The sequence below is a fragment of the Coregonus clupeaformis genome, unplaced genomic scaffold, assembly GCF_020615455.1.
Source record: "Coregonus clupeaformis isolate EN_2021a unplaced genomic scaffold, ASM2061545v1 scaf0327, whole genome shotgun sequence".
NCBI lineage: Eukaryota > Metazoa > Chordata > Actinopteri > Salmoniformes > Salmonidae > Coregonus > Coregonus clupeaformis.
This window is the reverse complement of record NW_025533782.1, coordinates 290,311-317,790: the sequence shown is the minus strand read 5'-3', so window position 1 is coordinate 317,790 and position 27,480 is coordinate 290,311. Positions and strand designations below refer to the sequence as shown.

At 46.4% G+C, this 27,480-nt stretch overlaps 2 protein-coding genes across 4 annotated transcripts; both read right to left on the bottom strand.

The window, feature by feature from the left end:
* Window positions 1–167: 167 nt before the first annotated feature.
* Window positions 168–5,586, bottom strand: LOC121572120. Of its 3 annotated transcripts, XM_041884044.2 has the most exons (19): window positions 5,467–5,586; window positions 5,334–5,389; window positions 5,129–5,218; window positions 4,744–4,871; window positions 4,385–4,528; window positions 4,213–4,284; window positions 3,921–4,097; window positions 3,578–3,674; window positions 3,151–3,374; window positions 2,832–2,985; window positions 2,547–2,758; window positions 2,255–2,372; window positions 1,901–2,106; window positions 1,715–1,832; window positions 1,450–1,619; window positions 835–932; window positions 603–718; window positions 327–516; window positions 168–252 (listed from the first exon to the last, which is right to left on the bottom strand). In XM_041884044.2, the coding sequence occupies exons 1-19, from the start codon at window positions 5,493–5,495 to the stop codon at window positions 246–248; spliced, it is 2,406 nt and encodes an 801-aa protein (XP_041739978.1). In that variant the 5' UTR covers window positions 5,496–5,586; the 3' UTR covers window positions 168–245. The 3 variants fall into 3 exon arrangements, with proteins under 3 accessions (XP_041739978.1, XP_041739979.1, XP_041739980.1); XM_041884045.2 differs by lacking the exon at window positions 327–516; XM_041884046.2 differs by lacking the exon at window positions 168–252 and having other exon boundaries at window positions 394–485.
* A 7,134-nt stretch (window positions 5,587–12,720) lies between these two features.
* Window positions 12,721–18,292, bottom strand: LOC121572121. Its single transcript, XM_045214862.1, has 18 exons — window positions 18,170–18,292; window positions 18,024–18,079; window positions 17,819–17,908; window positions 17,421–17,548; window positions 17,164–17,307; window positions 16,974–17,045; window positions 16,687–16,863; window positions 16,355–16,451; window positions 15,926–16,149; window positions 15,610–15,760; window positions 15,315–15,523; window positions 15,026–15,143; window positions 14,668–14,873; window positions 14,453–14,570; window positions 14,167–14,336; window positions 13,345–13,442; window positions 13,098–13,214; window positions 12,721–12,805 (listed from the first exon to the last, which is right to left on the bottom strand). Exons 1-18 carry the CDS (start codon window positions 18,190–18,192, stop codon window positions 12,799–12,801), a joined length of 2,205 nt encoding a protein of 734 aa, XP_045070797.1. The 5' UTR covers window positions 18,193–18,292; the 3' UTR covers window positions 12,721–12,798.
* Window positions 18,293–27,480: the final 9,188 nt, after the last annotated feature.

The window sequence follows — 27,480 nt, the reverse complement described above, 5'->3', positions numbered from 1 at the left end:
ACAGGTGTTTGTAAGTCACTATAACATGAGTCAAGTCAGGATGTTTGAGAACATTACTAAAAAAAGTTATTCAAATTCATAGAAGGTATTATACTAGCCCACTCAGTGTTAACAAATAGTCCTCACACTGGGATGTTGTGGCTCCATTCAAATCAGGACAAGGCACAGATTGTAAAAATATTTATTAAGAACCATACTTCTATTCAAAAATAACTCAGTCACTCCCGATTCAGTCAGTGGTTTCATTAGTTCCTGTGGAGAGAAAATAAAGGTTAGCACTCTTCTAGAAATATGACACATGTAGAACAGTCTTCTGCATCTCATACCATTGTATGGGGTGACTGGGGTCTGGGCCTAAGTGGTTCCTTTGTTGGTTTATTTGCCAGCTGAAGACTTTGACATATTTAGCCCTAGGGTGGATGGCAGGCATTTTCCTCCCAGGAGTCAGGCCTGTGTTTGGAGTAGTTCTGGAGCTCAATGGTCTTCTGGTGGTGGGGGAAAAGGTGGGCTGAAATGCTTTCAGTGGACAGAGAGTGAGGTGTAAAAAGCTGTAGCAGTTTCGCTACCCTCTAACTGCACGACACCAACTACAGAACACTTACTTTTTACAGGAACTGTAGTCAAGATGGTACCAATTCCTGGAGAGTCTGCTTCAAACCGCCAAAATGCAAACAGCTTGTATAGGTCACTCAGTGGATAGACACACCGCACTGTCACCCTGAAAAGAGAACTGAAGTTTACATTAAAGCCACAAATGACTCAGCGCCAATGGCTGATGTGACTATTGTACATTTGTTGCAACCAATGAAGCATTACATTAGTGAAGTTACGTACACAGAGGCAGCATTCCCGGTTTTGAACGGTGCCGTCACAGATTGGAACTCCTGCTCAATGGTGATCTCATTTTCGTAGGTAACACGCTGGTGGTCCACCTGCAAGACAAGACATCACAAGCCTGAACATAATTCAATGACAATTACTAAACCCTGTTGCAAGCCATTTCTAAAATGCTGACAGTTCTCTTTGATAGGCATCTGGACACCAGTCAGTAAATATTCATTTACAATAGTCGGCCTGTATGCTGAAGGTTATAGAGTTGGAGGTTAGCTAATCTCGTGGACCGATTCCGCACATGTTGCGATGGAATGCATAGGATAACAAGCAGCAGTTAGTGTTTGTTGCAGATTTGGGCAAAGGCAGTGCTTAAAGGGTGGGGATGATAAACATGTGAAATTATGGGGACTTTGCCTGAGAGTTCCTTTTTGCAAGGGTGGAGACTTCACACTTGAAGCCATAGACCCAGAACTAAGTTAGGCAGCTGACCAAATTAAGCAAGATTACTTCTGGGTTAACGGATTAGATGCCGACTGGAACGTTCATTTGAATTAGTCAATGGTCGGGCCAGTCACTTGATAGATTCATAAAAAACAAAGTGCTGAACAGTTATACCTGGACCCTGGTACCACAGGTGTGGAGTCCAAAGCTAAAAAGAGCCCTGGTGTCATCAGTCTCTTGAGGCCTGCAGGTGGAGTCCAGGAGAGAAGTTCTGTTCGGTTCAGCTCCAGGGATGGCCAGAGTCACATCAGTAGCCACCGTCACCACCCCATCAGTGGAACACACTGGAGATAAAGTTGTGTTAGCGCTGGGCTAGAAGAAAGTGAATGATAGATACACTAAACAGTCAGGCACTAACAAATGAAGCACTAGTTGTTACCTATGAGCTCAGTAGTTTGGAAGAGACAACGTTGGGCCAAGGAACTCGTGACCTCCAAGGTCTTGGGAACTCTTGAGATAATTTCAAAAGTGCCGTGGAACTGAGTCAAATTTACGTCCTAAAAACATAAAGAGATCGACTTAAAATGTAACTCTTACTTCACCCAACTCAGTTTAAGCACCTCACCTTATAAGTGTAGCCAACAGAGAAGAGGGGCACTTCCAGGGTCAAACTCTGGCTGTCGTTCCGCATGACATAGCCCCGTTTGGCTGCCAGATTTGGGGTCAGAAGGTAATGGCCAACACCAACCTCCCACAGGTAGTCAAATGGCTTATGGTCCATCTGGAAAGTAATGCTTTTCTCATTGCAGACGCCATTGAAGACCGGAGCAACTGATGAAGAGAAGAATATAGTTGAAAGCTAGAGACTGGGGGACTTGGTTTGCGGTTGCGTCAGAGTTGCCATTAGGCAGTGTCATCAGAACCAGAAGACCATAGTGCAGCCCAGGTCTCTTAAAGCTGAAGGTTCAAGTCTACTTACAAACGTCATTGAACTGAGCCACGACTGAGGCCAGGTAGTAGTAGGGCTCCTCTTGAGGCAGGATGACCAACGTGTAGTTGATGTCCAACGAGTATTGAAGAACCCCATCTGTAGAGTACTATGGATATGAACACTAAGTCAGAAACAAGTATTATATCCACATACTAGGGGTGAATCTCAAGTCTGTCCTTACCAAAAACCCATTGAAGGAGAACGTTTGAGGGGAGGAACCTTTGATCTCCTCCAATGAGAAGTCATGAGGAAACAGTATATAAAACCGTTCCATCCTTACCAGCTTGTGAACAACGGCATCCTCAAATGGCACCCTGAGAATGTAGGCATGTAGGGTGCTATTGGGCTGGGGGACCATGGTTATAACGAGGCTGGTCTTATTAGCCTCTAGTATGGTGAAGTCATGTCCATTGAGCGTCACAGCCACCAGGTCAACATCGTAGGAGAGGTTCTCCAGGTACACAGTAAACACACGCTCCTCAAGGACTGTTTCTGTGTTGGGAAAATACGTTTCATTAGAGTCAAGCTGAAGAGCCATTTCTGATTGGCTAGTAGTATTCCTTACGGTTAATGATGGAGAGGCGCTGGAACAGAAGGGGTGTGTTCATGGGCCTGTGCAGGCGGAGTCTGGTCTCCACACCACAGTCATCCATGAAGGTTTGTTCATAGTAGAGACGGACCACATAGAACTCATGGTACATGTTGTCCATCACAAAGCTCTGGAAAGAGTTGATACTGTTATAAAGCATCTGCCATTAGGTTACATGGTACAAAGTAAATATTCAAAGAGTACATATGCACAATTTCAGCTTTTATGCATCAGAACACAAGGTAAACAACTTCTACATCTTTAGGGTCAGATATGTGCCTAGCATGCTACTGACGTTTCTGTATCCTCCGTCAGCGTTGAAGGGGATGCTGATCTGGACGGTGGCGTCACTGATCTCCAGTCTGTAGCCTCGCTCTGTTGTGATTGGCTCATCCAGGAGCTGGCCGTCCACCCCCATGCGGATCTTGCTGCTCTCCAACCCAGAGGGGCCAGAGACCAGAGGGGACAGCAGAGTGGGAGTCTCCCAGACCAGCCCTGACCCATCATACATCCCTTCATCTGGAAAGAGATTATATACACAAGTGTTACGACTCAGTGAACAACACTTCCTCCCCAACTGAGTGATCAATCAGTTCACTGATCTGAAATAACTTAATAGGTGAAAGTAGTATTTGCTTAATTGAGCCATCACTATTGCTTAAGCCTACCCAGTCCCTTCAGGTCTGAACCTTTACGGGGGCTGATATTTTATTTGAACTTACTAGTGCTGCAAGCAACAACCCAGTCCACCATCATAACCACCCATCTCTGCCTGGAGAACAGTATTGGATGGACCACCTCAACCAATGAACCATTCACCTGGAATTAAAGAACAGATTAAGTGTCCTTGCCAACAGTACGAAGGGGGCATTTCAGTTATCTAAATAAGTGGCTTCCTTCCCATCCCGCATAACACGGTTTGAAATGGTAATGCAATATAAAGACACCCTATCAGAATACAGCCACCAGTCTATGTATTTAATGTCAAATTGAGCAAGCCTCTAGACACTATTGAGAGTCACCCAAGATAAAGGCAACCATTGAACAGGACATTTAAATCCTCACCATGGAGACAGACCCCATGACAGACCGTGGTGTGTAGGGCGAGCGGAACACCAGCCTCCCCTGGGTGAGGTGGAACACGTAGCCCAGCTCCCGAGCCTCAGACAGGGACATGGGAGTCAGCTGCTGCCCCTCCTGCTGGAACATCACCTGCCAGGTAGATGTGGCAGAGCTGTGGGCCTGATGGGGGAAACAGACAAGGCATAATTAGACTAGTATGCATGTGGTATTGGGGACAGAAACTGGTGTGTAGCTCAGCTAATAGAGCATTTGACAAATATAGCCTTTAGCTTACTGTAGCAAGGGCAGCAGTCCAGTTATCTGCTGTTTTACCGGACAGACAGGACACGTCACTCCTCATTGACACCTACCGGGGAACATAACAGATCACTCCTATAAGGATACACTAGCCCACCGCCATCCCAAATAGAGCTCTAGATACACATTCTAGATCCATGCATCAGTACCTCCATATAGTTCTCCTCACAGCTGACTTCTCTGGGGGACCAGGGCAGAGGGAGGGAGCAGGTTGCAGTCACAGTGTAGGTGGTTTCCACACCATTCTCATCAATTGTGATCAAGTTAAAGCTAAAAGTGAACACTGCATCATCCTAAAATACAAAAAGCAAGACCTTCCACTAAGATGGCTGGTAGCAATTTAACTAGACAAGATCATTTAAAAGCACTTCCCAATGGGCACAGACATCAATTCAATGTCTCTCCACATTGGTTCTATGTCATTTAATTGAAATGACATGGAAATGTTCATTTGCCTGTGTGCCCAGTGGGCTTTGACAAGACTACAAAGCGCAGTAATGATATGAACCTGGTTGTCTGTGTGGCAGGAGAAGTAGGAGGCTCTGAGCTCAGCATGGCCAGGCAGAGGGAGGATACTGACCATGTAGCCACACTCTGACCCATACTGCTTAGTGATAGGGTGAACACCATCAGCATCTACATGGGGTACAGGATTGGGTCAAAGCAAATTTTTAAAAAATGCTCAAGTTCAAAATAAAAATCTGTTTCTTCCTGAGTGGTCCAAAAGACAGAAATATATTGTAGGGAGAAACTTCCTGTCAGCACCAGCTACCAAACCCTGGCCTACCGCACTAAGGCCAAGACTTGTTATAATGCCATCTTAAGTTCTTGATCTGACCAAACCTGAATTCAGGCCCATTTTGCATCAAAATTAAGGTTAAAAGCCTACTTACCGACCGCTTCAAAGCGAGGTTCATTCCCAGTGAACGAGAGTTCGGTTGTTACCAACAGGTATCTATCCCGACACTCAGTCTCAACAGCCCCTATATAGACCAACAAGGTGAGAAAATCTGAAGGGTGGAGGCTAAGTGATTCTGACCAACATTTAATACCAGTGTTTTGTTTAAAGGCTCATCTAACCCAATGTAAGTTTCTTACCTCTTGGAAGGTCAGAACATCTTACACTAGGCCATACAGACACGAGTACAAATACTCTGTAAGAAAAACATAAGCACAGGTCAACAGAGTGTGCCAGCGTCAAAACATGTATGCCCAATACCACCAAACTTACCCCAACCAAAACCAAAACCCAAAAGCCATTGATCAGTAGAAGTGTCTAACCCTAGCCAGAAACAGCGAGTGAACTACTTCTGCTAGTTAACACACCACCACGTGCTGGTAGTATCCTGGACAAAACAACAGCTGATGAGTGGCAGATACTCACTCTGGCACTTTTATACAGGGGTAGTGCTTTGATTGACCAATTAGAAGCTTGCTAGGGTTAACAATGTGCAGATAATTAATTAGCTAATTGGGTCACATGGTTGGGCAGCTTGCCAGAGCCTAGGGGTGCAGCTAAAGAGTCTGAAGTGGATTCCTCTCCTCATCTCCTCTCCTTCCCCCTTTCTTAGGATGTGTTTTCCATCTACACTGAACAACAATATTAACGAGTTCCATGTTTCATGAGCTGAAATAAAAGATCCCAGAAATTTTCCATACACACAAAAAGCTTATTTCTCAAGTTTTGTGCACAAATTTGTTTACATCCATGTTAGTGAGCATTTCTCCTTTGCCAAGATAATCCATCCACCTGACAGGTGTGGCATATCAAGAAGCTGATTAAACGGCATGATCATTACACAGGTGCACCTTGTGCTGGGGACAATAAAGGACACTCTAAAATGTGCAGTTTTGTCACACAACACAATGCCACAGATGTCTCAAGTGTTGAGGAAGCGTGCAATTGTCATGCTGACTGCAAGAACGTCCACCAGAGCTGTTGCCAGAGAATTGAATATTCATTTATCTACCATAAACTGCGTCCATTCGGCCTCACAACCACAGACCATGTGTATGGCGTTGTGTGGGCAAGTGGTTTGCTGATTTTAACGTTGTGAACCGAGTGCCCATGGTGGTGGTGGGGTTATAGTATGGGCAGGCATAAGCTATGGACAACGAACACAATTGCATTTTATCAATGGCAATTTGAATGCACAGAAATACCGTGACGAGATCCTGAGGCCCATTGTATTGCCATTTATCCGCCGCCATCACCTCATGTTTCAGCGTGATAATACAGGCCCCAATGCCGCACGGATCTGTACACAATTCCTGGAAGCTGAAAATGTTCCTCCATAGCCTGCATACAAACCAGACATGTCACCCATTGAGCATGTGTGAAATGCTCTGGATCGACGTGTACGGCAGCTTGTTCCAGTTCCCGGCAATATCCAGCAGCTTCGCACAGCCATTGAAGAGGGGTGGGACAATATTCCACAGGCCACAATCAACAGCCTGATCAACTCTATGCGAAGGAAATGTGTTGCGCTGCATGAGGCAAATGGTGGTCACACCAGATACTGACTGGTTTTCTGATCCACACCCCTAGTTTTGTTTTAAATGTATCTGTGACCAACTGATGCATTTCTGTATTCTCAGTCATGAGAAATCCATAGATTAGGGCCTAATGAATTTATTTAAATTGACTGATTTCCTTATATGAACTGTAACTCTGTAAAATCGTTGAAATTGTTGCATGTTGCATTTATATTTTTGTTCAGTATAGTCTGTGATTGATATTTATACATGTCATTTCATGTTCATGGTACAGATTAATCCTTCACTATGGCTGTGTTTACAGAGGCAGCCCAATTCTGATCTTTCTTTCACTAATTGGTCTTTTGACCAATCACATCAGATCTTTTTCAGAGCTGATCTGATTAGTCAAAAGACCAATTAGTGAAAAAAATATCAGAATTGGGCTGCCTGTGTAAACACAGCCTTTTTGGTGAGTTTAGTGACCCAAGTCAAGAGTTATATTTTCACTTGGCAATGGGCTCATTATATGAAATACATTTAGTAGGGATTTTAACCAACTTCACAGATTTGCAAACATGTTTTCATTTTTTATTGGGCATTCAACAGATCATCTTCACTGTAGCAGCAATCAAAGCACCCATCCCAACAATCACCACACCCACATACTGCCCTGACCTCTGTTGTAGGCGAGTGTTAAATAGGCAGAGTTGACAGGGTGTTCAATAGAAACGGTGCCATTGGCAGGGTAGGGACACTGAATGGTTAGCCTTAAACAAAAAAAAATTGTTAATAGAACTGAACATTTGAATGGTGTAAATAGTGTGTGGGTGTGTGTGTTGTTACCTGTCGGGAGAGTCTGTGGATGAGGGGGTCATCTGTGGGGAGGAGCTCTTGGGAATACCACACCTGATGGGGTATACTAGGAAGCTAGATCTACTCAGGGTTTTCTAAAGCTAGCCTGCAGCTTCAGTTAGCTTCACATTCCAGCTCAGGCTTCATCCATACTACGACGGTGGATATTGCTTGTCTGCCTACCGCTAACTATAGCAGGCTTGTAACTGCGGGTACATGTCGCGTGTGGCTAGTCGAACGCCAAACTCTTCATTGAGACAATGCTGAAACATCAATCCATGGCAGAGTCAGTGCCACATTTTCATTTGTGCCAAAATCACATTGAAAGAAAAGTTATCTTGCAAATTCAGCAGGCTGTGGTGTGAAATAGGCTTTTAGAATTGCCTTTCTTTTAATTACTTATCGTTAATGACGTCTTCGGTGTGCTCATCAATGCACGTGCACCTTTTTTCCCCCACTCCTATCGACAAAATATTTTTATTAAGTCGTACTAAAGTGTTACTGTGTGGACGCTATTCCTTTGTTTCATGGGCTACCAAAACACCACAGGCGTAGACGCGGTAGATGGGTTGGCATCCTTGTGAGACTGAGACATAGAGAAAACCGTCCGGCACTCCCCTCCATTTTACTGGCAAATGTCCAGTCACTAGAGAATAAGATGGATGAGCTTCGTTCGAGAGTCCCCTATCAGAGAGACATTATATGCCTTGCAGAAACATGGCTGGCTCAATCTACGAACATAGAAAATGGTCTCTCCATGCAGCGGCAGAATCGGACGACGGCAGCCTGGGGCAAGTCCAAAGGGGGAAGGGTGTGCCTCTTCATAAACAACAACTGGTACGCTGCTTCCAGTGTGAAGGAAATCTTTAACTTTTGTTTACCTGATATAGAACACCCCATGGTAAGCTGCAGACCTTTTTATCTACCAAGAGAGTTCTCATCCATAATTATCACGGCTGTGTACATCCCTCCACAAACCAACACCGCTTTGGCACTCAATGAACCGTATGGGGCCATAAACAAACAAGAAACTGCACACCCAGAGGCAGCGTTTCTGGTGGGCAGAGACTTTAATACAGGGAGACTTAAAACCATTCTACCTCACTTCTACCAACACGTCTCCTGCGCCACGAGGGGCGCTAAAACTGCTGGCCACTTTTATTCTACCCACAGAAACGCATACAAGGCCCTCCCTCACCCTCTCTTTGGCAAATCAGACCATGACCTCCTTCCTGGTTACCGCATTCAGCCGCCTGTAGTCCGCACAGAACCTCAGCTTGACCCCCTTCTTAGGAATCATGTCTACTGGTGCCACCCAGGGGCTGTCTGAGGGTCCCAATGAAGTCTGCCCACTGCATCGCCAACAGCCTTGTCTGCCGCCTCCTGGTGTGCCAGCGGGACAAGGCGGGGACACATCTTGATGACAATCTCGTGCTGCACCAGGTGAGTCTGACCCACCTCCTCCTCACTCAGAGCAAAGCTGTCTCTGAACTCCAACTGCCACAGCTGTTCCTGCTGCTTAGGGTCAAGACCTTCACATTTCCTCCCCCATATCTCAGTGTCCTCTCCTCTCTAATCTGGGGTAGCTGGGCTGGTGTGGCGGGTGGGGGGGTTGCCTACCCCTGGTCTAGTGTGTGCGCGTAGGGTTAGTGCAAGATAGGATCAGTGCAGATAGTTTGGGTACTATTAATTGGCTATTAAGCAGCCTTATGGTTTAGGGGTAGAAGCTGTCTCGTAGCCTGTTGGTCCGAGAGCCGATGCTCCAATACTGTTTGCCGGATGGTAGCAGAGTGAACAGTCTATGACTTGAGTGGCTGGAGTCTTTGGCAATTTTGAGGCTTCCTTTGTCGTCGCCTGATGGAGGTCCTGGATGGCAGGGAGTTCTGCCATCCAGGATGTGCTGGGCAGTCCGCACCACCATCTGCAGCGGTTTGTGGTCGAGGGTGGTGCATTTCCCATACCAAGCAGTGATGTAGCCAGTCAAGATGCTCTTGATGGTGCAGCTGTAAAACTTGAGGATCCGAGGGCCCATGCAAAATATTTTAAGCCTCCGGAGGGGGAAGAGGCACTGCCGTGTTATCTTAACGACTGTGTGTGTGGACCATGTTAAGTCCTCAGCGATGTGGTCACCAAGGAACTCTCAACCCACTCCACAACAGCCCCATCGATGTGGATGGGGGTGTGCTATCCCTTCTTTTTCCTATAGTCCACAATCAGCTCCTTGGTCTTACTGACGTTGAGAATTTGTCCTGGCACCATACTGCGACGTCTCTGACCTCCATGTAGGCCGGTCTCATCGGCGATCAGGCCTACCACTGTCATGTCGTCAGCAAACTTGATGTTGTTGGAGTCGTGCGTGGCCATGCAGTCGTGGGTGAACAGGGAGTACAGGCGGGGACTAAGCACATGCATTTAGCTCATTTGGGAGTTCTGCGTCGCTGGGCAACTCATGGCTGGGTTTCCCTTTGTAATCAGTTAACGTCTGCAAGCCTTGCAACATACGACAAGCGTCGGAGCCGGTGTAATAGGATTCCACCTTCCTCCTATATTGTCCTTTTGCCTGTTTGATGCATCGTCTGAGTTAACTGTTTTTTTGTATGCGTCCATGTCCCGTTCCTTGTAAGCGGTAGCTCTAGCCTAGCGCTGATATTGCCTGTAATCCATGGTCACGACAGTGACTATATTGATTAAGACCATGACTGTTGTGGTAATCTCCTCAATGTTTAAGTATTGTCATCACAGGAGACTGCTTTGTGGAACGGAGCAAATTAAATCAAACACCTGGAAACCATGTTTGTATTTGATACCATTCCACTCCAGCCATTACCACGAGCCAGTCCTCCCCAATTAAGGTGCCACCAACCTCCTGTGATGGTATATCTTCCTAAGTTCTTATGGTTGACTTAGTCATGTTTGTATTTAGTTTAATAAAAAAAACTAAAATAAACTCCAATGCTATTGGATGAATCCTGGAACATATCCCAGTCTGTACTAGCGAAACAGTCTTGTAGCCTCTGCTTCAGCCGACCACTTCCGTATTGAGCGCGTCACTGGTACTTCCGGTTTGAGCTTTTGTTTGTGAACAGGAAGCAGGAAAATGGAGTCAAGGTCAGATTTGCCGAAGGGAGGACCTTGTATGCGTAATGACTCCGGATGATCCAGCTGGGTGTGTGCGCAGCTCCGTGGGAGAGAATGCCTGTATGAACTGTTCGCGTGCCAGCTCGCTCTGCACGGGGGGGGCGTGAGCGTATGCCTGCCTCAGTTCAGAGTGCAGCAGCTCTGGTTGTAAACAATGTCCAAAGCTCCTCATTCGATGCTCCAACTAAAGCCCCATAATCACGCCTCCTCTGGGCTAATCAATAAACAGGACAGAGCATGGTGAGGCACAAAGCTAGCTTTAGTGCCTTATCTTCATCCGACCACACCCCTGAATGAGCTGACAATTCAAACTGGGCAAAAGCTTCCCAATCTGCCTTACCGGAGTACTTCGAGGTCTTATTAGCTATGGATGCAACCAAGGACTGGGCGCCGCCATGTTTACATTGAACCCCATCCTTGCCGTCATGCAGCGTCAACATCACACCGTCGGTCCGCCCACCAGAATCTGCACCAATGCCCGCGTCAGCCACCTTGCACACTCAAGCCCCGATGCCCTCAGCCAGATCTGATGTCCATCCACAAGCATCCCAGTGATCCTCCATCACTCAGGCCACTGAAGCATTTTCAGTCCCCTTTCACTGCTAGGCTAATCCACATTGCCATCCACCATAGTCCGCTAGTGCAATTTGTTTACTTGACAACATAATGACCTCAATAAATCATAAATGAACAAATGTCCACAAGTTGAATTCTTAAATTAAAACAGTTTATTGAACCCGAATGCTAACAGGCTACTTTCTGGCCATTGCCAGTGCCAAACTGTCAGAACAAGAGAACAAAACAAGTCTGGTATTAAAAGTCTGGTGTCCCCCAGTCAGATTTACATCTACCCTCATCCAGGTTGGTTGCTGTGGTACCATAGGAGTCCAACAAGAAGTTGACTAGGACCAATGCGCCTCCTGAATAAGCAGTTACTCTGTAAACCTTGCCATTTCAAGCACTATAGCCTCAAAGCATTGTTAAACTATCATTTGGATTTCAGTCAGTCCTTGCATCCATAGCTCTGTCTACAAATTCTTGTTTATTTACATTTCAAGCATTATCCCTCAGCTGTTTCCAGTGGCAGTGTGCCCATTTGTTTGAATTGCCCCTTTAAAGCAAACAGGTTTTACACATTGACGGGGCAGTGATCAATTAATTTAATTAACAATTCTGTATATTGTAAGTTGCTCAGATGTTTAAGTCAGGATCTTTGAGAAGAGACATTAAGGGGGAGGAGTCTTCCAATGCATAAAACCACAAGGCATTTTACCTGTCCACTTAATCAGTTTCCACTGGCACTTAAAATTAGGGTTAACTTCAAGCTGGCTCAAATAGAATTCTCAATTTCAAGTTGGGTCGAGGGAAACCCGGGCCAGCACAGCTTAGTTTCACAACTGGTGCCACCTCAATTCGAATTCAGGCTGGTGACACTTACTGCTAGATGCTGACAACGTTTAGCTCGTTTGGGCTTGTTGCCGTTAGCTAGCACATGGACAAGCAGTACTGTAGTCACATGAATAAACACCATAACTCTGTCCAACAAATTGCTCTACAAACTTAAACTACCTTTAACAAATTAGAGTTGAAACAAGCTAGCAGGAATTCACTTGCCAGGTCATATTGAAAACCAGCTAGATCATATCAAACCTGCTAGCTAATAGTCAATGCCATGGCAAGCAAGGTAAGAAATAAGCTAGCAACGACACTACATGGCACAGAGTCTGGCAGGAGTTTGGGGTAACGTTAGTTACAGCATGGTAAGGGTGAATTAAATTAATCTTTCTAGCTACATTAGTGAAGCCAGCTGCAGTCACATATTGCTACCTAGCAACATTACAATTTCTAATTGGAAATTAAAATTTGAGCTAGCCCACCAAGGCCAGCCCAACCTGGCTTGACTTCAAAGTACCAATGGAAATATGGCTTTTGAAATGTTAACCAAATAGTCCTCAATTGGGATCTAATCCCAAACTGAATGGAACCACACCCCATCCCAATCAGGACATGGTAGAGATTTGCATAAAAATATTTATTTAGACAGACATTTATACTACTCTTAACAGCATTCACGCCAATTCAGTCAGTGGTTGCATTAGTTCCTATGGAAAGAGGGAAACAAAGATTAGGTCAGTTTTGGAAATGTAACAGCATTTGTGTTGTGACTGGGGTGTGGGCCTAATGGTTCATTTGCCAGTTTAGCCCTATGGTGACTGGCAGGCATTTTCCTCCCAGGAGTCATTTCTGTTTTAGAGGTAGTCGTTGTGGAGGTCAGTGGTCTTCTGGTAGTGGAAGGTCTAATGGTGGGCTAAAACACTTTGAGTGGACAGAGTCAAAGTAAAAAGACATAGCCATGTCACCACCCTCTTTAGCTGCACCAAGTACAGAACTTACTTTTTTACAGGAACTTTAGTCAAGATGGTGCCAATTCCTGGAGAGTCTGCTTCAAACCTCCGATAAGCAAACAGCTTGTATAGGCCACTCAATGGATAGACACACCGCACAGTCACCCTAAAGAGAGAAGAGAAGTCCATTAAACTGAAGTGAACAATAAAGCCACAAGTGCCTTTAATGACTGATGTGAATATTTATTGTACATTTGTTTCAACCAATGAGGCATTACATTAGTGAAGTTACTTACGCAAAGGCAGTATCCCTGGTTTTGACTGGTGCCATTACAGAATGGAACTCCTGCTCAATGGTGATCTCATTTTCATAGGTAACGTGCTGGTAGTCAACCTGCAACACAAGAGGTCTCATCACAAGCCTGAAGATACATGTTAAACATTAAATCCTGTTGCAAGCCATGTCTAAACGCTAACGGTTGTTCTCTTGCCAGGCCTCAATAGAAAAATCTGGACACCAGTCAGTCAAAGTCTAAATATTAATTAGTCATCCGGTATGCTGAAGGTTCTTGAGTTAGACCAGGGTTTCCCAAACAGTCCTGGAGCATGTTTTTGCCCTAGCATTACACAGCAGATTAAAATAACCAACTCAAGCTTTGAGTCAGCTGTGTAGTGCTAGGGTGGGCCCCAGGACAGAGTTTGGGAACACTGAGTTAGTGGCATGCTAATCACTCATGGACAGATTCTGCACATACCCTATGCATTCCATCCAGTTTAACTGACAAACCTAAAACACTGGAATTACTGCTTCTACTGACTATTTGGACCCATCAGGATATGGGGTGAAGGCAGTGCTTAACACATTTAAAAGTTGACCTTGATAAACAAGTGAAATTAGGGGGGGCTTTGGCTGAGAGTCCTTTGACAAGGGTGGGGGCTTCACAAAACAAACTCCCAATTTCTAACAAGGAGCTAGAACTAAAACCAGCAGCTGACCAAATTTAGCTAGATTTTATTTCTGGGTCAACTGAGATGGGAGGACCGCTGGAACTTTGATTTGAAATAACAGTCACCTGATCGGTGTTATGATTCTAATTATATGGGTCAGACAGTTCTACCTGGACCCTGGTTCCACAGGTGTCAAGTCGAAAGCTTAAGAGAACCCTGGTGTCATCCATCTCTTGGGGCCTGCAGGTGGAGTCCAGGAGGGAGGTTCTGCTGGGTTCAGAGCCAGGGATGGCCAAAGTCACATCAGTCACCACAGTCATCACTCCTTCTGTGGAACACACTGGAGAGAGGAAGGCCTGTTAGTGCTGGGCTAGAACAAAGTGAATGTTCGATAAAACCAGCGCCAGGCAATGGCAATCTAAGCTGCAGGCTAAGATGTGAGCCACTAGTAGTTACCTATGAGCTCAGTAGTTTGGAAGAGACAACGTTGAGCCATGGAACTCGTGACCTCCAAAGTCTTGGGAACTCTTGAGAGAATTTCAAATGTGCCACGGAACTGCTTCAAATTGACGTCCTAGAAAAAAAACAGATACATTTTAAGCCAATATAACTCCTACTCCACCCAACTCTGTGACAAGTCAGTTTAGACACTTGACCAATGAGCATCTCACCTTATAAGTGTAGCCAACAGAGAAGAGGGGAACTTCCAGGGTCAGACTCTGGCTGTCATTCTGCATGACATAGCCCCGCTTGACTGCCAGATTTGGGGTCAGAAGGTAAGGGCCAACACCAACCTCCCACAGGTAGTCAAATGGCTTATGGTCCATCTGGAAAGTAATGCTTTTCTCATTGCAGACACCATTGAAGACCGGAGCAACTGATGAAGAGAAGAATATAGTTGAAAGGTAAAGACTGGGGGAACATGGTTTGCGGTTGGGGTCGCGTCAGAGTTGCCATTAGGCAGTGTCGTCAGAACCAGAAGGCCATAGTGCAGCCCAGGTCTCTTAAAGCTGGTTCAAGTCAACTTACAGACGTCATTGAACTGAGCCACGACTGAGGCCAGGTAGTAGTAGGGCTCCTCTTGAGGCAGGATGACCAACGTGTAGTTGATGTCCAACGAGTACTGAAGAACCCCCTCTGTAGTGTACTATGGATATGAACACAACATACTCATTGAGAAATACTACAATTCATCTCTTAAAATCATTGGAGAAAGTCTGAGGGGAGGACTCACTCTTCTCCAATGTTTAGGCAAAAAAGCCAATTGAGAAAGACCCAGTAGCTCATTAAACAGTATATAAAATAATTTCATCTTTACCAGCTTGTGAATAATGGCATCAAATGGCACCCTGAGAATGTAAGCATGTAGGGTGCTATTGGGCTGGGGGACCATGGTTATAACGAGGCCGGTCTTATTAGCCTCTAGTATGGTGAAGTCATGTCCATTGAGCTTCACAGCCACCAGGTCAACATCGTAGGACAGGTTCCCCAGGTACACGGTAAACACACGCTCCTCAAGGACAGTTTCTGTGGTGGGTGAGGGACAACTTTCATTAGCAATTACAACCATGGAGCTGAAGAGCCATTTCTGATTGGCTAGTAGAAATCCTTACGGTTAATGATGGAGAGGCGCTGGAACAGAAGGGGTGTGTTCATGGGCCTGTGGAGGCGGAGTCTGGTCTCCACACTGTCATCCATGAAGATTTGTTCATAGTAGAGACGGACCACATATAGCTCATGGTACATGTTGTCCATCACAAAGCTCTGGAAAGAGTTGATACTGTTATGAAGCATCTGCCATTAGGTTACATGGTAGAAAATAAATATTAAAGGTGTACAGAGGACATGAGTGACTTAAGCCATTTGCAGCTTCTCTGCATCAGAATACAAGGTAAACTACTACAGATGTGGGCCTAGTATGCTACTGACGTTTCTGTATCCTCCGTCAGCGTTGAAGGGGATGCTGATCTGGACGGTGGCGTCACTGATCTCCAGTCTGTAGCCTCGCTCTGTTGTGATTGGCTCATCCAGGAGCTGGCCGTCCACCCCCATGCGGATCTTGCTGCTCTCCAACCCAGAGGGGCCAGAGACCAGAGGGGACAGCAGAGTGGGGGTCTCCCAGACCAGCCCTGACCCATCATACATCCCTTCAGCTGAAAAGAGATTATATACACAAGTGTTAAGACCCAGTGAGGAAAACTTGCTAGTTGAGTGATCAATCAGTTCAATGATCTGAAATTACTTTCTAGGTGAAAATAATAGTCACTTGAATGAGCCATCAGTACTGCTTAAGTTCATCCAGTCCTTTCGGGTCTTTGAACCTTGACTGGTCAGGGCTGATATTTGACTGAAACTTACCAGTGCTGCAAGCAACCACCAAGTTCACCATGATGACCACCCATCTCTGCCTGGAGACCAGTATTGGATAGACCACATCCACCAACGTACCATTCACCTGGAATTAGATAATGATTGGGTACCTGCCAACAATACAGTACGAAGGGGGCATTTCAGTTGTTTAAATAAGTGGCTTTGTATCCAGCTTAACCTGGTTTAAGAAGGTTAAAATATAAAAGATCCTATCAGAAAGTATGACCCCAGCCGTCTAGGTATTTAATGTCATATGAATTGGGAAAGCCTATACACTATTGAGATGCACCCAAGATCAATGCAGCCATTTAAATCTTCACCATGGTGACAGACCCCATGACAGAACCTGGCATGTAGGGCGAACGGAACACCAGCCTCCCCTGGGTGAGGTGGAACACGTAGCCCAGCTCCCGAGCCTCAGAGAGGGACATGGGAGTCAGCTGCTGCCCCTCCTGCTGGAATATCACCTGCCAGTCAGACGTGGCAGAGCTGGAGGCCTAATGGGGCACAGGGCATGAGATTAGAGACTGGGCATGCATGGTGGTATTGGGGACAAACTGGTGTGCTTATCTAATAGAGCATTTGCCAAATATAGCCTTTAGCTTACTGTAGCAAGGGCAGCAGTCCAGTTATCTGCTTTTGTACCAGGTAAACCAGACACGTCACCCCTCACTGACACCTATAGGGGAACATAACAGGTCATTCTCCTATAAGGTTATAAGGACAAACTGCCCAGACTAGCCCAGCACCATCCCAAATTAGCCCTGGATGCACATTCTAGAGCCATGCATCAGTACCTCCATATAGTTCTCCTCACAGCTGACTTCTCTGGGGGACCAGGGCAGAGGGAGGGAGCAGGTTGCAGTCACAGTGTAGGTGGTTTCCAAACCAGTCTCATCAGTTGTGATCAAGTTAAAGCTAAAAGTGAACACCTCATCATCCTAAGACACAAAAGCAAGACCTTCAACTTTAAGATTGATACCAATGTAACTAGAGAAAATGGTTTAAAAACCCTTCTAGCTTTGAAGAGACTACAGAGTGTGGTGATATGAACCTGGTTGTCCGTGTGGCAGGAGAAGTAGGAGGCTCTGAGCTCAGCATGGCCAGGTAGAGGGAGGATACTGACCATGTAGCCACACTCGGACCCATACTGCTTAGTGATAGGGTGAACACCATCAGCATCTACATGGGGTACAGGATTGTGTCAAAGCAAATTATTTTAATATGTTCAAGTCAAATTCAAAATAAAAATATGTTTCTTCCTGAGTGGTCCAAAAGACAGAGCCAGAAATATACTGCAGGGAGAGACTTGTCAGCATCAGCTACCAAACCCTGGCCTACCGCACTAAGGCCAAGACCTGTTACAATGCCATGGCATCTTAAGTTCTTGATCTGACCAAACCTGAATTCAGGCCCATTTTGCATCAAAATTAAGGTTAAAAACCTACTTACCGACCGCTTCAAAGCGAGGTTCATTCCCAGTGAACGAGAGTTCGGTTGTTACCAACAGGTATCTATCCCGACACTCAGTCTCAACGGCCCCTATATAGACCAACAAGGTGAGAAAATCTGAAGGGTGGAGGCTAAGTGATTCTGACCAACATTTAATACCAGTATTTTGTTTAAAGGCTCATCTAACCCAATGTAAGTTTCTTACCTCTTGGAAGGTCAGAACATCTTACACTAGGCCATACAGACACGAGTACAAATACTCTGTAAGAAAAACATAAGCACAGGTCAACAGAGTGTGCCAGTGTCAAAATGCTTACTCAGAACATTTATGCCCAATACCACCAAACTTACCCCAACCAAAACCCAAACGCCATTGATCAGTAGAAGTGTCTAACCCTAGCCAGGAACAGCTAGTAAACTACACCTGCTAACTAACCCAAGCTGCCGTAAACCACGTGCCTGCAGTGTCCTGGACAAAACAGCAGTTAATGAGTGGCACATTCTCTCTCTGGCAGGTTTATATAGGGATGGTGCTTTGATTGACCAATTACAAGCTTGCTGGAATTAATGTGCAGGTTGGGCAGTTTACCAGAGCCTAGGGGTGCATCTCAATAGTCTGAAGTGGATTCCTCTCCTCATCTCCTCTCCTTCTCCCTTCTTAGGACGTGTTTTCCAACGACATAGACTGTAATTTATATTTATACGTACCATTTAAATTCATGTTCATGGTACAGATAAATCCTTGACTTTGGTGAATCAGCTTAGTGACCAAGTCCAGTGTTATATTTTCATTACATGAAATACATTAAGTAGGGATTTTAACCAACTTCACAGATTTGCAAACATGTTTATATTTTTTATTGGGCATTCAACGGAGCATCTTCACTGTAGCAGCAAACAAAGCTCCCATCACAACTATCCCCCCACTGCCACATACTGCCCACTGCCCTGACCTCTGTTGGAGGCCTCTCTATGGGTGCATTTCGGTGAATCCTAAATAACCCCCTCGCCCCTACCAACTTGCTCTGAGGGCCCTCCGTTGTCACGCGTTGCTGACGAAACTCAGAGGGTGACTTCCAGAGAGTGGTGAGGGGATCAATAAACCCATCAACTTCAGGACACACTCGTGACTTGAATGATGCAATTCATGTTCCACATTTATATAATAAAACCAGCATGAAATTCAAATGAACACATCCCCCCCTGTTGTTTTACAACATACAAACCTCAGTAACAGTTCAACACGTGGTCCTCTGTAGCTCAGCTGGTAGAGCACGGCACTTGTAACGCCAAGGTAGTGGGTTCGATCCCCGGGACCACCCATACACAAAAAATGTATGCACGCATGACTGTAAGTCGCTTTGGATAAAAGCGTCTGCTAAATGGCATATTATTATTATATTAATTTGGGAGGTATTTCGATGGCAGGGTAGCGACACTGGATGGTCAACCTGATATAAACAAAATAGTTTATAGAAATACAAATTTGAATAGTGGGGAAAGTGTGTGTGTGTGTTTACCTGTAAGGGGAGTCCCTTGGGGGTACCTCACCTGGTTCTACTTCATACCTTTCAGACCGTCAGTACGGTTGAAAGTATGGATTATATCCCTCGCGCTCCAAGCAGGTTGACTAATGATAACAACAAAGTCATGCGGTGATGTGACAGCGTGGGAGGACGTGCCCGCGGTTCATATAAAACCGTACGTCAGACCATGCACTGTCTCTTATTTCTTCTCGCAAAGTTAGCTTAGTCGTATCGCTCAAGTTGACTGCTCCGCTGCCCCCGTTTTTTTGGATTGCATCTTCCAAGGTCGCGGTAGGGTTAAGCTAAACTCTGTGTGAGTTGTGTGTACTGTCAGTCTGTCACCAACAGCCTGTGACAGCTCTCCCCTACCTATCCCTTTTATCTGAGGGTATCAGGTTTCCTTGTCTTGTCGTGACTTAGCCAACCAGCTAGTTTGTGTGTTGGCCAACGTACTCCGGTGCTAAGCTTGTCAAGATATCCTCCACTGCTGTGCTCGTTATCGAGGCCACCGGGCACTAGTCGTCCTTAAAACTCGAACGGGTCACTTCCCTAGATAACCACATCTAGAAAGATTGTTAGCCTAGCCAGCTATATGATGTGAGATTCGGATTGCCTCCCCTAGGCATCCCTCTCCCCTGGTATTACTAGCATTCTACAAGCTAGCTAGCTAGCCAGTTTACTAACTCAACCTAGCTGCCACTGTGTGTCGTCAGCTAGCTTACCAACTCCACATAGCTGCCACTGTGTGTTGCCAGCTTGGCTTACCAAACGACGGCCATTCGTGCGTGTTTCGCATAAATAAGCCTACGTTTAAACATGTTACCTCTCCTGCTCCAGCCTAGTGGTCATAGCTCACCCGAAATTATTATTGCGGGTGCTGTACAGCTCCCGCCAGATTATTGTAGCTCTCTACCCTTACTGTGTATTGTGGTAGCTGTTGTATACAGTCATGGTCAAAAGTTTTGAGAATGACACAAGTATTGGTCTTCACAATGTTCGCTGCTTCAGTGTTATGAGGTATTTTTGTCAGATGTTACTATGGTATACTGAAGTATAATTACCAGCATTCCATAAGTGTCAAAGGCGTTTATTGACAACTACATTAAGTTTATGCAAAGAGTCAATATTTGCAGTGTTGACCCTTCTTTTTCAAGACCTCTGCAATCCGCCCTGGCATGCTGTCAATTAACTTCTGGGCCACATTCTGACTGATGTCAGCCCATTCTTGCATAATCAATGCTTGGAGTTTGTCAGAATTTGTGTGTTTTTGTTTGTCCACCCGCCTCTTGAGGATCGACCACAAGTTCTCAATGGGATTAAGGTCTGGGGAGTTTCCTGGCCATGGACCCAAAATGTTTTGTTCCCCGAGCCATTTAGTTATCACTTTTAACTTATGGCAAGGTGCTCCATCATGCTGGAAAAGGCATTGGTCGTCACCAAACTGTTCTTGGATGGTTGGGAGAAGTTGCTCTCTGAGGATGTGTTGGTACCATTCTTTATTCATGGCTGTGTTCTTAGGCAAAACTGTGAGTGAGCCCACTCCCTTGGCTGAGAAGCAACCCCACACATGAATGGTCTCAGGATGCTTTACTTTTGGCATGACACAGGATTGATGGTAGCGCTCACCTTGTCTTCTCTGGACAAGGTGTTTTCCGGATGCCCCAAACAATCGGAAAGGGGATTCATCAGAGAAAATGACTTTACCTCAGTCCTCAGCAGTCCAATCCCTGTACCTTTCGCAGAATATCAGTCTGTCCCTGATGTTTTTCCTGGAGAGAAGTGGCTTCTTTGCTGCCCTTCTTGACACCAGGCCATCCTCCAAAAGTCTTTGCCTCACTGTGCGTGCAGATGCACTCACACCTGCCTGCTGCCATTCCTGAGCAAGCTCTGCCCTGGTGGTGCCCCGATCCCGCAGCTGAATCAACTCTAGGAGACTGTCCTGGTGCTTGCTGGACTTTCTTGGGCGCCCTGACACCTTCTTCACAACAATTGAACCTCTCTCCTTGAAGTTCTTGATGATCCGATAAATGGTTGATTTAGGTGCAATCTTATTAGCAGCAATATCCTTGCCTGTGAAGCCCTTTTTGTGCAAAGCAATGATGACGGCACGTGTTTCCTTGCAGGTAACCATGGTTAACAGAGGAAGAACAATGATTTCAAGCACCACCCTCCTTTTAAAGCTTCCAGTCTGTTATTCTAACTCAATCAGCATGACAGAGTGATCTTTCAGCCTTGTCCTCGTCAACACACTCACCTGTGTTAACGAGAGAATCACTGACATGATGGCAGCTGGTCCTTTTGTGGCAGGGCGGAAATGCAGTGGAAATGTTTTTTGGGGATTAAGTTAATTTTCATGGCAAAGAGGGACTTTGCAATTCATCTGATCACTCTTCACTTTGTGAAAATTAGTATTTGTGTCATTCTCAACTTTTGACCATGACTGTACAGTCTTCAGTTACTATTATATTAGTTAATTTGATGAATCGGTGTATTGCATAAGAAATATTTTATATTTATATTTTATAATTTATTTTCTTCACATTCTGAGCTGAGAGAACACCGCATCACCTTGATGCTGGGCATGCATGGCTGCTCCTCTTGTGGAGCTGAACTACAATAAGATGATGGTCAGTGTTGACCCATTCAATCTCAATACTAAATATGGGTCAGAGGAGTCATTCCGAGGCTCTGATCACACGGAGTCAGAAGGAAGCTCTGCCTCACTACGCACGGTCCTGCGTGCGGCCTTAGCTAGGCTAGAGGTTGATGACCCTCAAGCCACAGCCCCTGCAGCTAACCCATTCTTTAAGAAGGCCCAGGCAGCTACACCGTTCAGTGTGCCACCTTCACCAGCTTTTCTTACAGAGCTTCAGAGATGCAGGGCCGACCCGCGGGCCCTTGCCCACCACGGCAAGGACAGTAGGACGCTATCTGCCATGCGTGACGCAAAACAACATGCCTGGACCATATGCCTAAGGTGGATGAATGCATAGCAGAGCTAATGCTCTCCCTAGATGAAGTCCTGAAAGATGACGCCCGCTGCCCCAGACCTCCGTGCAGGGCCACAGATGAACTACTGTCACGGGCCTACAACACAGCGGCCCACATGGCCCGCATAGGGAACTCCTTCTCAGTGCTCATGCTAGCACAGAACAGGATGCTCCAGCCGGAGCACGCAGACCTGGACCTCTGCAACCTGAATGATGCATCTCTTCAAGCGTTTGCGTTCATGACCAGAGAGCTAGGCAGACTGATGTCCAACCTGGTTGTGACTCGTCGCCAGGTCTGGCTTGCCCAAGCCCCAATGTCCAATGACTCCAGATGGACGCTGAGAACGCTCCCAGTATTCCCCGGACTGCTCTTCGGCCCCGCGGCTGAGCGGGCCATCGGATGTAGAAAACAGTCCAGAAATCAGGCATCACAGTTGTGGCAGAGGGAGGCCGGGCGCGTGTGAACCTCGCTGCTCTCACTTGGCCCAGCCCTACACATGCCCTTGGTCCTACCACCAGCCTAACACAGGTGCTCGTCAACCCCAGACGGCGATGCAGCCACCCCCCAACCCCCAAGAGGCCGGGGTCGTGGTCTTTGTCAGCGCCCCCCCCCAACCCCACAAACAGGCGTGGGGGCAGAAACTGAATGGTGGAGGTCGGCCGTCGGACAATTTTACCCAGCAGCACTTGACCTACTGGGCATCCCACTTTTTAGACCCATGGGTAGTGATGACCCTCTCACAAGGGTACAGGCTGCAGTTCTGATGCGGGCCCACACCATTCTCAGGGATCAGAATGACTTCAGTTACAGAACCCCTGAAAGCTTGCACCCTCAACCAGGAGATTACATCTCTCCTGGGGAAGTGCGCGATCACAAGAGTGAAACCATCAGAACAGCAAGATGGCTTTTACTCAACCTATTTCCTGGTTCCGAAGAAAGACTGAGGCTTCTGTCCAGTTCTGGATTTAAAACGGTTCAATGTTTTCCTAAAAGTTCTCCCCTTTCATATGTTGCGGACGGTCAACGTTCTCCAGACCGTAGCCACAGGGGAATGGTTCATGTCCCTGAACTTAAAGGATGCTTACTTTCACGTTCCTGTGTTACCGGAACAAAGGTATTTTCTGCGTTTCGCCTTCCATGGCCAGGCATACCAGTTTGCGTTATTACCCTTCGGTCTCTCCCTGGCTCCTCACGTCTTCACAAGATGCATGAGCGCAGCCCTGAGCTCCCTCCACCTACAAGGGATCAAAATCCTTCCTTACCTCAATGACTGGCTCATCTGCGCCCCCTCTCGCGAGTGTGCGGCTGAGGACACAGCGCACTGGGTCTTACTGTGAACAACAAAGAGAAACTTCACACCAAGCCAAAATGTCACCTTTATTGGCATGGCTCTGAACTCCTGCACAATGAGGGCATGTATAACACCTCAGCGCATGGGCAGCATTCTTCTTCTGCAACAATTCCAGTTGAGTGCATTGGTGAAGGTGCGAACGCTCCAACAACTGATGGGCATGCTTGCGGCGGCCTCCGTGGTGACACCGTTAGGCCTGCTGTCTTTAAGGCCTCGACAAGAGTGGTTCAACGACCTCCGCTTGGACCCCAAGCGGAACAGAAACATCAAAATACAGGTGACAACGGCGTGCTACTCTACTCTGCAGCTGTGGAGGAAGAGAGCCTATCTGACTACAGATGTCCCTCTCGGATCAATTCCGGCAAGGTGGGAGATAGTGATGACCAACACTTTGCTAACAGACTGGGGAGCAGGGTGGCAACACAGGTCTGTACGAGGAGAGTGGTGCCCCCGCTGGAGGAAAGAGCACATCAGCGTGCCAGAACTTCAGACAGTTTATCTAGCCCTGAATCACTTTCTGCTGGTTCTCAAACACAAACATGTCCTGATACGATCAGACAATACATTGACAGTGTCCTACATCAACCATCAAGGGGGAACGAGGTCTGTACGGTCCCTACAGGTGGCCCAACAACTCTTGATATGGGCGCTACCACATCTGGCCTCCCTACGAGCCATTCATCTCCCAGGCAAGGTGAACGAGGTGGCAGACTTCTTATCGTGACAGAAACCGCCCCTGGGGAAATAGAGACTTCACCCTCAAGTAGTGAAGATGGTATGGCAGCGGTTTGGAACAGCACATGTGGACCTGTTCGCCTCAGATCGCATACAATCCAACAGTGGGATGCCCCCTCAAACGTGTAGTGAAGGTATTGTAGGTGAGTTTCATAGCTACAGCCAATAGGTGGCGCCACATCACAATTTTCCTTGCTTTTAGATGAACAACATTTGCCAAAATATGAAACTTACAAAGTGTTTGTGTGTGTGTGTGTGTGTGTGTGTGTGTGTGCGTGCGTGTACCTTAACATGTGTTCCCTCGGCTCCGAACGGAACTCTGACCTCCATCAAGCAGTCCCTCAGGCCGATCTCGTACCCCCTCTCTTTGATCACACACTCACTCAGGTCAAGCGTCTCCACCCCTGTCCTCATGCCCCTGTCCCTGAACCGCCCATGGAGCAGGGGGTAGAGGACATGGGGGACAGGCCAGAGCAGGTGGGACCCATCCACTGTCGCCTCATCTGGTGGAGTTGAGGGAGGGCGGGATGGATGGATAAATGGAGGAGATGAGGAGGAAAGACAGGAGATTGTAGCTTCAAAAGAGGGCATGGCAGATAGGACCCCAGTCAAAACTTGCACTTAGACAGAAAACATGGACTCACTAATAGAGCAGGCTATTGAGGCATCAATGGCAAGGACCTTCCCTTGATGTGGGTACAGGAATGTGGCATTGACCACCTCCAGCGCCACCCATTTGTCCTGTGTGTGCATAGGTCCCGCCAAGAGGCAAAAAATCTGAGTTACTCCATCTCTAATCGTATACATTAGAGCACACAAACTGAGCACCATAAACCCCCTGCCTACATAGAAGTAACTTCTGACCTTGATGGTGTAGGAGAAGGATGAGGAGTAGGGGCAGCAGAGGATGAGCCTGGAGCCTGAATCAGAGATGTGGTAACCCAGGGCACTGGCCTCCGTCATCGGCCTGGGTCTCTATACTCCTCCTGCGGTTGGCCTGGTCTGTGGAACATCACATCACGTCTGCTCAGAGTCTAATGCAGCTGGGACTGGTCACTCTATGGACACCTTGGAGACATATTAAAGGAGAGACATACAGTGTAAGTGAAATTAAAACATTGCTGATTTGAAACATGTACGTTTGACATGGAAGTTTGGCAAAGATCCAGATGGACAGTAAAGCTCTACTATATTCTATTGTGGTCTGATGGCCCTGTAAGTCACCTCCGTGTAGTTGTCCTCACAGATGAGCTCCCGGCTACCCCAGGGCCACTGGGGAGAGCAGTGGAGCAGGAAGGGGTCCCTCCGAGTCCCCCTGTAGAAACAGACACACACACAGAGAGATATTATTCAATAAATCAAATCAAATGTTATTGGTCACGTACACATATTTGGCAGACGTAATCACAGGTGCAGCGAAATGCTTATGTTCCGCGAACAGTGCAGTAATACCTAACAATACAAAATACACAAATCCAAAGAATAAAAATTAAGAAATTAAGAAATATCAGCACAAGCAATGTCAGAGTCCGGAATATAAATACATATGTATATGATGGTGTGTATAGACATTATGGACAGTATATGAATAGAAAAGGTGTGTACAGCAGTAGTTATACAGGATGACCAGGGCGGCAGGTAGCTTAGTGGTTAAGAGCGTAGTGCCAGTAACCGTAAAGGTTGCTGGTTCTAATCCCTGAGCCGACCAGGTGAAAAATCTGTCGATGTGCCCTTGAGCAAGGCACTTAACCCTAATTGCTCCTGTAAGTCGCTCTGGATAAGAGCGTCTGCTAAATGACTAAAATGTAATGTAAAATGGATGAGCCTTGACTAGAATGAAGTATATACAGTGGGGGGAAAAGTATTTAGTCAGCCACCAATTGTGCAAGTTCTCCCACTTAAAAAGATGAGAGAGGCCTGTAATTTTCATCATAGGTACACGTCAACTATGAAAGACAAATTGAGAACAGAAAATCACATTGTAGGATTTTTAATGAAATTATTTGCAAATTATGGTGGAAAATAAGTATTTGGTCACCTACAAACAAGCAAGATTTCTGGCTCTCACAGACCTGTAACTTCTTCTTTAAGAGGCTCCTCTGTCCTCCACTCGTTACCTGTATTAATGGCACCTGTTTGAACTTGCTATCAGTATAAAAGACACCTGTCCACAACCTCAAACAGTCACACTCCAAACTCCACTATGGCCAAGACCAAAGAGCTGTCAAAGGACACCAGAAACAAAATTGTAGACCTGCACCAGGCTGGGAAGACTGAATCTGCAATAGGTAAGCCTGCTTGGTTTGAAGAAATCAACTGTGGGAGCAATTATTAGGAAATGGAAGACATACAAGACCACTGATAATCTCCCTCGATCTGGGGCTCCACGCAAGATCTCACCCCGTGGGGTCAAAATGATCACAAGAACGGTGAGCAAAAATACTAGAACCACACGGGGGGACCTAGTGAATGACCTGCAGAGTTGCCAGGGACTCAAATCCTGCAGTGCCAGATGTGTCCCCCTGCTTAAGCCAGTACATGTCCAGGCCCGTCTGAAGTTTGCTAGAGTGCATTTGGATGATCCAGAAGAGGATTGGGAGAATGTCATATGGTCAGATGAAACCAAAATATAACTTTTTGGTAAAAACTCAACTCGTCGTGTTTGGAGGACAAAGAATGCTGAGTTGCATCCAAAGAACACCATACCTACTGTGAAGCATGGGGGTGGAAACATCATGCTTTGGGGCTGTTTTTCTGAAAAGGGACCAGGACGACTGATCCGTGTAAAGCAGGGTTCTTCAATTCCGGTCCTGGAGGGCCGAAACACTTCTGTTTTTTATTTCTACCTGGTAGTTAATTGCACTCACCTGGTGTCCCAGGTCTGAATTAGCCCCTGATTAGAAGGAGAGGATGAAAAACAGAGGTGTTTCGGCCCTCCAGGACCGGAATTGAAGAACCCTGGTGTAAAGGAAAGAATGACTGGGGCCATGTATCGTGAGATTTTGAGTGAAAACCTCCTTCCATCAGCAAGGGCATTGAAGATGAAACGTGGCTGGGTC

Bases quoted from the DNA above. Each gene is read 5' to 3' on its own strand.
- LOC121572121 (XM_045214862.1), bottom strand. From the start codon at position 18,192: ATGGCGTTTGGGTTTTGGTTGGG. The intron at 17,909-18,023 runs GTAAGAAACTTA...TGGTCTATATAG, and splicing joins ATGTTCTGACCTTCCAAGAG to GGGCCGTTGAGACTGAGTGT. The intron at 15,524-15,609 runs GTAAGGATTTCT...CACCCACCACAG, and splicing joins GCGCCTCTCCATCATTAACC to AAACTGTCCTTGAGGAGCGT.
- LOC121572120 (XM_041884044.2), bottom strand. From the start codon at position 5,495: ATGGCTTTTGGGTTTTGGTTTTGGTTGGG. The intron at 4,872-5,128 runs GTAAGTAGGCTT...TACCCCATGTAG, and splicing joins ACCTCGCTTTGAAGCGGTCG to ATGCTGATGGTGTTCACCCT. The intron at 4,529-4,743 runs GTTCATATCATT...TTTGTATTTTAG, and splicing joins CCTGCCACACAGACAACCAG to GATGATGCAGTGTTCACTTT.